The 14,002-nt window shown below is 34.2% G+C and overlaps 3 protein-coding genes across 3 annotated transcripts; all 3 read right to left on the bottom strand.

The window, feature by feature from the left end:
* Positions 1-399: 399 nt before the first annotated feature.
* On the bottom strand, positions 400-1,681 carry LOC114946024 (uncharacterized). The gene has a single exon (XM_029322405.2). It carries the CDS (start codon positions 1,679-1,681, stop codon positions 608-610), a length of 1,074 nt encoding a protein of 357 aa, XP_029178238.2. The 3' UTR covers positions 400-607.
* A 4,958-nt stretch (positions 1,682-6,639) lies between these two features.
* On the bottom strand, positions 6,640-7,503 carry LOC146721256 (uncharacterized). The gene has a single exon (XM_085487243.1). It carries the CDS (start codon positions 7,165-7,167, stop codon positions 6,640-6,642), a length of 528 nt encoding a protein of 175 aa, XP_085343369.1. The 5' UTR covers positions 7,168-7,503.
* A 432-nt stretch (positions 7,504-7,935) lies between these two features.
* Positions 7,936-10,363, bottom strand: LOC114946022 (uncharacterized). The gene is made up of 5 exons (XM_085487245.1): positions 10,304-10,363; positions 9,492-9,911; positions 9,099-9,334; positions 8,769-8,928; positions 7,936-8,531 (listed from the first exon to the last, which is right to left on the bottom strand). The coding sequence occupies exons 2-5, from the start codon at positions 9,496-9,498 to the stop codon at positions 8,380-8,382; spliced, it is 555 nt and encodes a 184-aa protein (XP_085343371.1). The 5' UTR covers positions 9,499-9,911; positions 10,304-10,363; the 3' UTR covers positions 7,936-8,379.
* Positions 10,364-14,002: the final 3,639 nt, after the last annotated feature.

Here is a 14,002-nt window from a genome sequence, read left to right as displayed (position 1 = left end):
CCAATTTTGATAGCGATTATATGTTTGATGGTATACTCCGTATACACTCCGTCTAAACCGCAATTATGCGCAGATCTTCACGATATTATTTAATCACTAATATATTTAATCACTATAATATATATATATATATATTTATATATATATATATTATATATATACATATATATATGAAACACAGTTTGAAACCTTCAGCGATCGATACACACATAAATAGTTAAATACTTATATAAATATATTTATGATAATGTTATCATTTCTCTAAATATAATTTTTAATATTACTTTTTATATTTATATAAATTACATGTAATAGCTTTGTTATCATTTTAAAATCAATTTTTATTTTACAAAGACGATTTATATAATATAAACATAATATAAATTAGAAGTACTTTTATATGTTTGAGTAATTTTTTTACACGCATGAAATGGAATATGATTAATAAGAAAATAATCTTTTTGATTAGTTGTTAAAATATAAAGTATGTTTATAAATAAAGTTTATATCGATATATATGACAAAATAAAATCAGTAAAAGTATAATAGCTTTAAATTATTAATTATATTATTTTCTATATTATGAATTGGAAATAAAATAATCGTTTTAATTATATGAATGTAGCAAAGGCAAGAAACAATATGATTTCTTATATGGGATACATACAGCTTTTCTGGTAACATTATTTGCATCAAAATTTGTTGAATGAGACCATTGATTCCCGATTACAATATCAAACTCCTTAGAATCAATAGGATAATTTGGAAATCCTATAGGATTTATCAATGATTCTCCAATTAAAATAGGATTGTCATTATTTAAACAAATATTTTTAACGCGTACAATAGTGTCATCTTGCAAATAACAAAACTGATCCGCTTTATTTATTGTTGATAGTGTAAATTTATTGTAATGTATAGTATTATATGAAGCAATACCAAGTTCCTCGGATTTTTTATTATTTTTACACATCACTTTAGGTTTCTCGAAAAAAATAATCTTTTTTTTTAAATTACATGCAACATGTTCTACAATTCGATTGTGTAGCTGTTGTAAAGGTTTTTCTGCTTTTTTAAGTTTTTTTTTAATATTATATAAATAACTCTCAAATGAAAAAGCACTGAATGAATCGAGATGACCAAATTTTAAAACATCATCGGCTAAATGAATTAAATTGTGGGTATTATATATCAAAAAATTAGTACCAAACAATTCAATACATTTTTCCACAAAATAATTCAATAAATCTTTCGCATATTTATTATTTCTTTTGCAATCTGTTTCGTGACAAAGAATCCTGATTGCACAATGTAATGAAATAAAATGGATCAAATATTTCTTTGGTAAATAATTTTGTAGAGCAACTGGACCTACATACAATAAAAATAATCTTAATTCAGTCGCTTTCCATCGATCCAAATTTTCTAATTCACGAGTTTTTCTTGCAAATTCAGATGGAATCCATTTGGCTATTGTTTTTAAATTTGCAGATATTTCTTTGATCATTTTAGCAGAAAACTTTTGTTTATGAGAGCCATGTGTAAAAGTTTGTAAGATTTTTTTTACAACTCCGAGGCAAATCAGATGCATGTAATCAAGTGGGAATTGCGAAACCATCCCTAAACCTGTTTCTTCAAACGGTGATGTTCCAAAATGATGCTCTTCATCAATATGTAGCATTCATCATCCACACCTTTCATTTACACTCTACACTTTTATTACACCTTACACTTTTCACTGCACTTTTACACTTTTTACATCTTTATACATTTGTAATAACTTCAATTCATTAATATACATAATGTTTTTAAGAAAAATCAATATTTCCATAACAACACATTCATTCATTTATTTGTTACATATTAATTCTTTTTGTTCTTTCGCTTTATACTTTCAATGAATAAACATTACTTTTTCAAAGATCTGGTGAATTTATTTATAAGTCGCTACATTTTTGGTGACCCCGACGTGATATTAAAGCCGACGTGATATTAAAGCCGACGTAATATTAAAGCCGACGTGATATTAAAGCCGACGCATTTTAAAGGCTGATGCGGAATAAGTGCCAAGTGATCGTCGTATTTGAAGTCTGCGAAATATTATCATCGCTTGGAAGAATTGCTGGATATTCTGATTTTAAGAGATTCATTCTCCGGATCTTTGAAACATCAGAGGCGGATTAGTCCTTCACGGAAATTCTCAAATCATTTTATCGGATTCCTGGAACAAGAGGAAAATGCCAATCGATAGATCACCAGTTAGACCCTGTTCGGATACACAGATTGATATGGATTTGGCGAGCGGATCAAATCAGGTTGGATCAGATAATATTAATATTTTACCTTCTCAAACTGGACATCAAGTGAGTGATCCTATGTTACAAATTCACTCAAATGAGTTTCGTTCATTAAAACTACCGACTTTCTGGCATAAACAACCTAAACTCTGGTTTGCTTCTATTGAAAGTGAGTTTACGGTTTATCGAATTCGATCAGATGATATTAAATATAGTTCTGTCATTCGTCATCTTGATGAACAAGCCTTAGTAAACATATCTGAAGTCATTGAAAATCCACCTGAAACAGATAAATATAATTATTTAAAGAAAATATTAATAAATCGCTTTACGGATTCAGAGGAAAAACGTTTGAGACAAATATTAGCTGGAATTGAACTTAATGATAAAAAGCCTTCGGAATTACTTCGAGAAATTCGTCATTTGTCTGGAGGATCTTTAGCAGATAGTGTTTTGCAAATGATTTGGCTTCAACGCTTACCACATAGAATTCAAACGACTTTAGCCGTAGTAGAGGATGTTCCTCTTGTTAAACTTGCGAAATTAGCCGATAAAATTGCTGATCGGGACGACGGTTTGCAAGTCGCGGAAGTTTCCAATAATGCAAATAATAAATCTTCGGATTTCGCGGATTTGCTACGAAGAATCGAAGCTCTTGAAGTTTCTTCGAGATCGTTCCAAAAGCCGGTCTAGAGAGAATAGAAGATTTAGATCGTTATCGCGTAAGAAAGACAAATCAAATAAAGATATTAAAGATACATCAATTTGCTTTTACCATAAGAAGTTTGGTGATAAGGCTAAACGATGTACTTTACCTTGTTCTATGTCCAAAACATTCCTGGCTTTACAGGAAAACTAAAAACGCCGTTTAAGACTGAAGCTGCTTACGACGGTGTTTCTAATAATCGCCTCATTATTTTCGACAGACATTCAAATTTGAATTTTCTTGTCGATACGGGCGCTGATATATCGTTGTTACCTAAAAAGGTTTTATTGAAGCCGTGGCATACTAATTTAAAACTTTTTGCCGCAAATGGTACTCAAATTAATACTTACGGTTCTAAAACTTTAATTTTGAACCTCGGTTTAAGGAGAGAATTCAAATGGAAATTTTGTGTCGCGGATATTCAACGTCCTATTTTAGGCGCCGATTTCCTTTGTCATTTTAATCTCCTAATTGACATTAAAAACAAGAAATTGATTGATAATGTTACCGGTCTTATGAATACTGGAAAAATTCAAGAAGTTGCACATTTGTCAATTTTTACCACATCTCCTAATTCTGTGTACCACAAATTTTTAACCGAATTTCCAGGACTCACCCGTTTTTCTCCAATTTCCTCGGTAAAAACACATGGTGTTGAACATCATATCGTTACGGAAGGTTCTCCTAAATTTTCGACTCCCAGAAGACTTACTCCTGAGAAACTTAAATGTGCCAAGGAAGAATTCAAGTCTATGATGGAGCAAGGAATTTGCAGGCCTTCAAGCAGCTCCTGGGCAGCCCCTCTACATATGGTACCTAAAAAGGAACAAAATTCTTGGAGACTGTGTGGTGATTATCGTGCACTCAATTCAGTGACTATCCCGGATCGTTATCCCTTACCTCATATTCAAGATTTTTCTTCTTCACTTTTTGGTAAGAATATCTTTTCTAAAATCGACTTAGTTAAAGCGTACTATCAAGTACCCGTCGCTAAAGAAGATATTCACAAAACAGCTGTCACTACTCCATTTGGGCTTTTTGAATTTGTCGTAATGCCTTTCGGTTTACGAAACGCAGCCCAAACTTTTTAACGGCTCATGAACTCTTTACTTAATGATTTGAGTTTTGCCTTTTGTTATCTTGATGACATTCTTATTGCTTCTAAAGATGAGAAAGAACATATTGCTCACTTACGCATTATTTTTGATCGTCTTCAACAAGCTGGAATGACAATCAATGTCGCTAAATGTCTTTTCGGTCAAAGCGAGATTTCTTTTCTTGGTTACTTAGTTTCTAACCAAGGAGTTAAACCTACATCCGAAAAAGTGAAATCAATTATTGATTATCCTAAACCTAAGACACTTCATGAATTACGCAGATTCTTAGGAATTATCAATTATTATCGTCGTTGTCTCAAGGATGCTGCAAATCATCAAGCTCTGTTAACAGAATATTTAAAGGACAGTCGCAAGAGGGATAGAAGAATTATTTCTTGGACTAAAGAAGCGGAATTAGCTTTCGAGTCATGTAAAGAAGAACTTTTACAAGTTACTACCCTTTCTCATCCTGCTCCTCATGCTCCTTTTATTTTAACTTGTGATGCTTCTGACTTTGCTGTTGGTGCATCACTTGAACAGTCTATTGACGACGATATCAAACCAATAGCATTTTTCTCAAAGAAACTAGACAAAGCTCAAAGAAATTATAGCACTTATGATAGAGAACTTCTTAGCATTTATTTGGCTATTAAACATTTCAGACATTTTGTTGAAGGAAGACAACTGATTATCAGAACTGATCATAAACCTTTGATTTTTGCTTTCCGTCAGAAATTGGATAAAGCGTCACCAAGACAGATCAGTCAATTGGACTTTATTGCTCAATTCTCTACAAATATTACCTATATTTCTGGAAAAATGAATTCAGTTGCTGATGCTCTGTCAAAAATTGAATCTATTTCAATGCCTATTATAGTTTCTTTAGAAGAACTTGCTAATTATCAGAAAGAAGATGAAGAACTTCAAGTTTTACTTTCTTCAAATTCTTCACTTCTGTTGAAGAAACTTATTCTTTCAGGATCAACCATACCTATTTATTGTGATTGCTCTTCGGAATTAATTCGTCCATATGTTCCTAAACTCTTACGCAAGAGAATTTTTGATGTTGTTCATGGACTCGCTCACCCCAGCGGCAGATTGACATCTAAACAATTACTACTGAAATTCATTTGGCCTTCTTTGAAGAAAGATGTGAAGGAATGGACTCGAACTTGTCTTTCATGTCAACGTGCGAAGATTTCAAGACACACCAAGAATTCTCCAATTAAGATTGCAATTCCTGATCAACGCTTTCAGCATGTGCATTTAGACATTGTTGGACCACTTCCTATTTGTCAAAATTACCGCTATTGTCTTACTATGATTGATCGTTTTTCCAGATGGCCTGAAGCTGTTCCTATTTCTGAGATTTCTGCTGAAATTATTTCTACAACATTTTATTCACATTGGGTAGCACGTTTTGGTTCTCCTATCAGCATTACAACAGATCAAGGTCCTCAGTTTGAAGCAGCTTTATTCAAAGCTTTAACAAACCTAATTGGATGCCAAAGGATTAGAACTTCTGCTTATCATCCTGCTTCAAATGGAATTCTGGAAAGATGGCATAGGACTTTGAAAGCAGCGATTATGTGCCACGAAACAACCAACTGGGTAGAATCTTTACCTTCAGTTCTTTTGGGATTACGTTCGTGTTTCAAAGAAGATTTAAAAGCTTCACCTGCAGAACTTCTTTATGGATCCACTCTTCGTATTCCTGGAGAATTTTTCATTGAAGAAGATTTTTCTGCAGATCCTGAAATCTTTCTTGAAAAACACAGGATTCATATGAGGAATATCAGATCATCTCCTACAAGTCATCATTGCAAAAGATCACCTTTCGTTCACAAGAATCTTTTTGATTGTATTCATGTTTGGATTCGAGAAGATACTGTTAGGAAGTCACTACAACCTCCTTATTCTGGCCCTTTTCCTATTGAGAAACGTATCTCTGATCATTTATTTGCAGTTAATGTTTCAGGAAGAGTTGTCAATATTTCGACAGAACGTCTCAAGCCAGCCTTCATTCCTAGAACTTCAGATTCTACTGAACTTTCTACCAGATCTTCAGCTCCTGTTCTTGCTATTTCAACTCCTGTTCCTGCTATTTCAACTCCTGTTCCTGCTACTTCAGCTCCTGTTCCTGCTACTTCAGCTCCTGTTTCTGCTACTTCAAATCCTTCTTCTTCTTCTACTGTTGGAAAAGCTTTACGCACCTACCCACCAAAGAAGAAGAAAGTCCATTTCGCAACGAATATCGTCACTTGGGGGGGAGTACTGTAGCATTCATCATCCACACCTTTCATTTACACTCTACACTTTCATTACACCTTATACTTTTCACTGCACTTTTACACTTTTTACATCTTTATACATTTGTAATAACTTCAATTCATTAATATACATAATGTTTTTAAGAAAAATCAATATTTCCATAACAACACATTCATTCATTTATTTGTTACATATTAATTCTTTTTGTTCTTTCGCTTTATACTTTCAATGAATAAACATTACTTTTTCAAAGATCTGGTGAATTTATTTATAAGTCGCTACAAATACGTTGGATAAAGTTTTCATCTGTTCTTAAAGCCGCATTTGAATTCAAAAATAACATACGATGATTATTATAATTTCCCTCTTCTCTACATTTTCCACATCCAAAGTAACCATTGTGACTTTTTGTGCATGTAACAAAAGACCGTGCTGGACTGTCACAAATTACAGCTCTAATTGTAATTGTGAATTTTTGGTTGCAATAATAAAATCCACTCTGATGTAAAACGTTATATTCATTAATAAATTCTCTCAGAAATGTATTACAGGAATTAGGTTTCTCATTTCCATGATAAGCTCCAATTACAAATGGCTCAGCAATTTTTGGATACATTTCTCCCAGAATGGGATAAAGTTGACTTTTTGAACTTTTGGCTATTGGCAACCCATCAATATTTATATTTATCTGAATATTAGTAGATATTCTGTCGATATCAATAATTTTCAATTGATCAAGCAAGGCATTTTTTAAACCATAGTGAAAATATTCACCTGGTGGTACCCCATACAGCATGGAATATTTCTTGAATGTTCTATGAATATTCTTTGGAATATTCGTGAATATCTTTTGAATGTTCTATGAATGTGCAAGGAATGTGCGATGTCCCGCTTTGAATGTTCCTAGAAATTTCTATAATTATTCTTGAATAATCCTACAAATGTTTTATAAATATTCCCGAATATTTTATATTTTTTTAAAATATTTCGGAATATTCATACAACATTTATAGATATTTGTAGAAACATTCGAAACGGAACCTCATATTCTATGTATATTTATAGAACGTTTATAAGATATTCGCAAATATTTTTAAAATATTCTGGGAATATAGATATTTTTCTTAATATATTCAGGAATATTCACAGGACATTTATAAATTATTCGATAATATTTATAAAATATTCAATGCAAGACAGTAAACGTTCTATGTACATTCTAAGAATAATTACAGATTATTCATGAATATTCTAAAAAATATTTATAGGATATTCTATGCTGTATTTATAAATATTATTATAATTTATAAATATTATTGAAGTACAGAGAGAAAAGGGGTACGTAAAATTTAATAACTGAAGTTTTAAGATTATATATATATATCTATACACATTTATTTAAAACTATATAATTCTCTCTCTTAATATTAATATATTTTTTAAAATAAAGCTTACACATATATTTCAGTTGAGATCTTCGATATATATACGAGTATTTCTTTTTTCTTTTGAAATATATATATATATATATTTAAGTAAATAATATTGATATATTACTATTACATTATTTAAAAAATTTTACTGGTAATAATTGTTCTCTCATACATGTCAGAATTAATTTTATACTTAAATAAAAAACATTTCTTCAATTTTTTATCTTAAATAAAGACTATCATTATTATTATCAATTTAAAAGAAAAACGTGAATTGTTTTCCTTTAAAATTAAAAGAAAAAAAATTAATAAAAAAAACATATATATCTTCAATTCTCCCTTACATGTCAATAATATACTTTAAGAGTTTTACCATAAGTTTTTGAATTAAACTTAAAATATTCGTATTTTTAAAGCAAAATAAAATTAATTATAATAATTATTGATAAAATCTTACTGAAGTACATTATATTTAAAAACATAAAATAAATTATACTTGTTTTTTGCACAAAAACTATCACGGTTATTAAATTTGTACTTTAGAGTAGTAGTTCTTCAAGAAACTTTTAACATTTTTAATGTTCGCTATTACACGAACGATTGGCTTCATTTTGCTGTGTTGGTTTTGTTTTTAATTTGGCTTTTACCAACCAAGTTTTAACGATGTTTATAATTTCATCATCTGTTATAATTACAGGACTTTTCCGTGTAGTAAGTCTTACGGATTCTGAAATGATAAGGAATCTTATATTTTGATTGTTTTTTTTAAATACTAGCAAATTTCTTTAAAACTTTTTTTTACTGCAATTTAAACATTTCTAAACAAATAAATTTCACTAAAATGTTGAATCTGGTGTGAATTCCCAATGTATTAATTATGTATTAATTACTTTAAAACAAAAAATAAAATATAACTTTCCTAAACATATCATAAAGAAATTAAAATTATATTTGTATTACTTACTAAGGACTAATTTTGCCAGAAGTAAATCCTTAAAAATTAGGTTCCCCTTGTGCCCCTCCCAGCTGTATTCTCTTCCAATTTCCGGTGTTAAAATTCGGCACATCAATTTCTTGACAATAATTCGTAAATTACTACCGCCCATTTTCGACAATTCTGTAGCCTCAAAAATTATTGTATAAAATATACTTATTTATATTTATATACTATTATTATTATATTTTCCTTATATTATTATTATATTTATATTATTATAATTATTATATTTATATATATTATTATATTTATTTATATAATTATGGTATAATTTTAGTAATATAACGATCATTTTACCACATCATGGAATATTCCTTTATCTTGTAAAGTTCTCTCAATTTCTTGAAGCTCCATTTTTGATTTTACTGGCAAATTTTCTATGCATTGTAATGATACTTTATTTGTAATATTTTGATTAGTATTTTCTTGATCAACGAGAAAATTAGATTGTTTTAATAATTCTACGTGCTCATTTAATTCTCCCATGCGGCCATTAATGCTATGTAAGTGTCGTAGAACTTGGCGTTGAAATTCTGAAAAATTCAAAATATATATACATATAATGAACACAAAACAGCCTTAACATATTTTACGATTTGCAAGTGAATTAGAAAGTATGCATATTATAGCAATATTATACTAAGGCATTTTTTCCACACATAAAACATATATTTTCTCCATACATATTACCTTTCATTTCAATTGCGTGTTTTTAAAAATTAGTATGGATCTCAGCTAAAATATTATCAGAATTTTGCTTCTTACTTTCGCCGATTTGGTAAACATTATTATTCGATTTATTAGTACGGATCTCAGTTAAAATATTGTCTGAATTTTGCTTTTTATTGCTCTCACTGACTTGGCCAACATTATTGTTCGAATTTGATGAAATACCAGTCTTATCTGCTTTATATGTCGGAAAATTAATGGACAAATCCTTTTCGCCACACTCATCGCTTTCCGTATCGGTATCTGTGTATGTATCACTGTACTGTCTTTTACGTTTCGGTACACGACATACTTTTCCATATTCAGCAGATTCAGATAATGATGAGAGATTATCTCTATCCAATGCAGTTTTGCATTTTCTTTGAGCAATTTTATAATCGTCTAGAAAAAAATATTGCTGTTAAATTATAGTTACTTGATAAAAATGTTTCATTTAAAAAATCTTATATATATATATATATATATAAAGTTCTACTTGCTATATTTAATAAATTGAACAATTTTTAACAAATAAATGAAAAGCCAAGTTATAAAAAATATAGACAAAACGTAAATTTATCTATTAATTATATTTTAAATTATCTTTTTCCATAACAAATTATACAAGATCTGTTGCAATTGTTTCAACTTTATTATTACATTTATTCTGTTTTACGTACTACCATTTAAATTATAAAAAATTATATACAAATTCTTAAAAATAACCATAAGAAATTGCAATTTAAATATATTAAAGTATTTAAATATATTAAATATATACGTATAATATTTACTATATCGTCCTAAAATTTTGATATTCATTGTTTTCCAATCATCTTTAGGAATCTCTTTTCTTTTAATTGTTAAGGGAAAATGGTTGATGCTCAGAGAAATCACTTGGTAGGCCTTCTTGTATCAAAAGAATATTGACTCGTTTAATCTTTAGTTTCGTGCGCCAGCGAGCTGACCCGGTACAAGACTGACTGTATAGGGGATTCTCAACGGTAGAGGCGAGAAGCATAACAAAAACATAGACGGGCACACTCGCAGCAGCGACAACTTTCATACAATGGAATATATAACTTGTATAGACTCGCTGTCAATCGCGATGAACGACCAGAGAGGAAAATACAATTGGCAGATTACGAAAGATCAATCCTCAACACTCGCGCCACTTGAGTGTTCTGCCAATTCATCCTCGATCCCTAGACTTATGCGAAGAGAGCTAAACCTATCCTTTGGCAAAGCTTTTGTAAAAATATCCGCCAGTTGAAAGTTCGAAGGAATGAAGGACACAGTCAATTCATTACTTTCTACCTTTTCTCTAATGAAGTGATAACGGATGTCAATGTGCTTTGTACGCTTGTGGAATTCGGGATTTTTCACAAGGCGTATTGCACTCTGATTGTCAATGTGTATCGTAGTAGCCTGAGAACACCGACATCCGATATCACTGAGCAATTTTCTAAGCCAGACTACTTCCTTCGTCGCAGAAGCAGCCGCAACATATTCAGCCTCCGTTGTGCTGAGTGTCACAAGTCCCTGTCTCTGTGAGGACCAGGTTACAGGTCCACCTGCTAACGTAAAGACGTAGCCAGTGGTCGATCTGCGGGTTCCAATGTCGCTCGCGAAATCCGCATCCGAGTATCCTGTAAGTTTGAAAACGCCCCCGCTGTTTTTATATCTTATACCTACATTCATAGTCCCTTTTAAATATCTGATTATTCGCTTTACAGCCTCCCAGTGACTGTTATCATAACTACTTAGATATCTGCTAACCACATTTACTGCAAACGCAATGTCAGGGCGGGATACGACAGCCAAAAACATGAGTGATCCGACAGCCTCTCTAAACGGTACCTTGAGCTTGCATTCTTCTCCATTCTTTATCGGTTGCAAGTGAGAGTGTGGATCTGCCGGAATGCTCACGGTCTTGGCATCGATCATGCCGAACTTATTTATCACGCTTTCTAAATAAGCTCGCTGGTGTAAAAATATCGATTTCTCCGCTCGATTTCTTTCAATCTGCATGCCTGCGAACATGCTCGCATCTCCTAATGTGATGTCATAAGCGCCTCGCAAGGCTTGAACAACGCAATTTAAACTATCTGCCGACTTGACCGCGACAATGCCATCGTCGACGAACAACGCCAAGTATATGTCGTGGCCTTCAACTCTGCCACGGAACACGCATTTGTCCGCTTCGCTTTCACTGAAGTTAAATTGTCTTAAGAAAGAGGAGAACTTCTTGTTCCAACACCTGGAGGCCTGTTTGAGGCCATATAACGATTTTTGCAATTTGCACACACTTTCCTTTGACGCATCTCCGACGTTGAGACCCTCCGGTATCCTCATGAAGATGTCTTCCTTTAGCTCTTCATAAAGAAACGCCGTCTTGACGTCGAACTGAATCATCTTGAGATCCTTGTATGCAATCAAGGCCAGAAGTACGCGAAGAGAGTCGTATCTCACAACGGGAGAAAATGTCTCGTTGTAGTCCAGACCGGGCTTCTGGAGGAAACCCCTCGCACACAATCGTGCTTTAAAACGACTGATGTCTCCGGAAGCCATCCGTTGGATTTTGAATACCCATTTGGAATTAATGGGTGTCCTGTCTTTTCTTGCGGGAACAAGCGTCCACGTTTCGTTCCGCTCATGGGCCTGCAATTCCTCTCTGATTGCCTCGCGCCACTTTTCAGCATTGTCTCCCGAGATAGCTTCCTGAAAAGAGGATGGTACTCTCCACTCCGCGATATTCACCTGATACCTTGACGGTGGTCTGATGGAATCACGGTTTCGCAAATGATGCGACTGTGTCTGATTCTGCTGAGTAGGTGGAGATTGCGGTCGCTCTTCGTCCGGTACGTTCTCCTGATGAGAATCCTCGGCAGCTTCTGTTTCTTGCTCACTCCTTGATTCGTCTCGTCCTGTCTCGTCGTCCTTCATACTTGAAATGCCTGGGCAGGGGACTTCTGTGTCTGGAACTTGTACTCTAGAACAAATCTCTTTTTCATTAAAAGTCACATCTCTTGCCTCTAGAACACGTTTCGTTCCAGGATCATAAAGTCTGTATCCAGCAGAGTCACTTTTATATCCAACTAGCAGCATCTTTTTCGCTTTTGTATCCAGCTTGTCGCGCAATTGCTTTGGCACATGCACAAATGCCTCCGATCCGAAGATCCTGATGTGCGACAAGTCTGGTTTCCTGCCTGTCCAGACTTCGTATGGAGTAGACCCTTTTGTTTGACTGCATGGGACTCGATTTAGGATGTAGGTGGCTGTATGCACTGCTTCTGCCCATAAGAATGTCGGCAGCTGCCTCGCCTTCAGCATTGATCTTGCACTTTCAACGATCGTACGATTATCTCTTTCCGACTTGCCATTTTGCTGTGGCGTATACGGGATCGTACTCTCAAGGCGAATTCCTTTTGAGGCGAGATAACGTTTGAACCCAGCACTGCTGTACTCTCCGCCATTGTCCACTCGTAGAGCTTTCATTGAGTGTCCAAACTTGTTGGCGACTATTCTCTCAAAGTCCTTGAACTTATCAAACGCGTCAGATTTGTGCTTGATAAAACTCACGTGTCGATATCCGGAGGCGTCGTCCTTGAACAGCACAAAGTATCGGGCACCACCCAGCGACTGCACTGACATGGGGCCACACACGTCGCTGTGGAACATCTCTCCTGGCTGGTACCGACCCTCCAGCGTTTCTTTGTTGAACGGTGACTTGTGTTGCTTGCCAAGCTGGCACGACTCACAGAAGAAGCTTTCGTCCTCTTCTTTATTCAACTGCACGCCTTTTACTAAGCTGTCTCTGGCCATTCTCGATATCGTCCTTCTGTTAACGTGACCCAAACGGCAGTGCCACGTTTTAAGATCACTGCACGATATGTTTGCTTCTTCGGCCTTCTTCACTTTGAAGAGCATCCGGAAAATCTCGTTCTCTTGTTTGACACCTTGCGCCACTGCATGCCCATCGAATAGAATCGTTACCTCGCTGTCCTTGAAACAAACCTCATAATTCTTTGTCGTACAGACTCCGACTGAGAAGAGATTTTTCCGGATTTTCGGAACATAGAGAACATTCTCGATCCTACCTTTCTTCCAAGTGTCATTGACGTGCTTCTCTATCAGCACGGTTCCGGTTCCGCGGATTTCACAGGTGGCATTGTCCCCTAGGGAAATCGTCTCACCGGTATTAGCCTCGAAGTCTACAAGCCAGTCCCGCCTGAAGGTGATATGCCTAGACGCACCGCTGTCGGTCAGCCAGACGTCTTTGATATCGGCCTTTGAAATTCGCTTACCGACTGCAGAGTGGCTCTCTCTCCCTCGGTCGGTACCTTTTCGATCGGAAGGCCGCGATTGTCTTTCACCACGCAGAGCGGCTGTTGCTTTTCCATGGCCGGAGCTCTCGACCACAAATGCACAGTTACCTGTTTCGGAGCTGTCCTGTTCTTCTCGTTTCTTCTTTCGGCAATTTCGTGCAAAAT

The sequence above is a fragment of the Nylanderia fulva genome, unplaced genomic scaffold (assembly GCF_048542155.1).
Source record: "Nylanderia fulva isolate GAGA-0341 unplaced genomic scaffold, ASM4854215v1 Scaffold511, whole genome shotgun sequence".
Classification (NCBI taxonomy): Eukaryota; Metazoa; Arthropoda; class Insecta; order Hymenoptera; family Formicidae; genus Nylanderia; species Nylanderia fulva.
The sequence above is the reverse complement of the archived record's forward strand: the minus strand, read 5'-3'. Positions and strand labels throughout refer to the sequence as shown.

What these genes read in the sequence shown, in the direction of transcription:
- LOC114946024 (XM_029322405.2), bottom strand. Translation starts at nt 1,681, where the DNA reads ATGCTACATATTGATGAAGAGCATCATTTTGGAACATCACCGTTTGAA.
- LOC146721256 (XM_085487243.1), bottom strand. Translation starts at nt 7,167, where the DNA reads ATGCTGTATGGGGTACCACCAGGTGAATATTTTCACTATGGTTTAAAA.
- LOC114946022 (XM_085487245.1), bottom strand. An exon ending in AAGGAATATTCCATGATGTG is followed by an intron (nt 8,929 to 9,098) that starts GTAAAATGATCG and finishes ATAATTTTTGAG; the next exon opens with GCTACAGAATTGTCGAAAAT. An exon ending in TCTGGCAAAATTAGTCCTTA is followed by an intron (nt 8,532 to 8,768) that starts GTAAGTAATACA and finishes TTATCATTTCAG; the next exon opens with AATCCGTAAGACTTACTACA.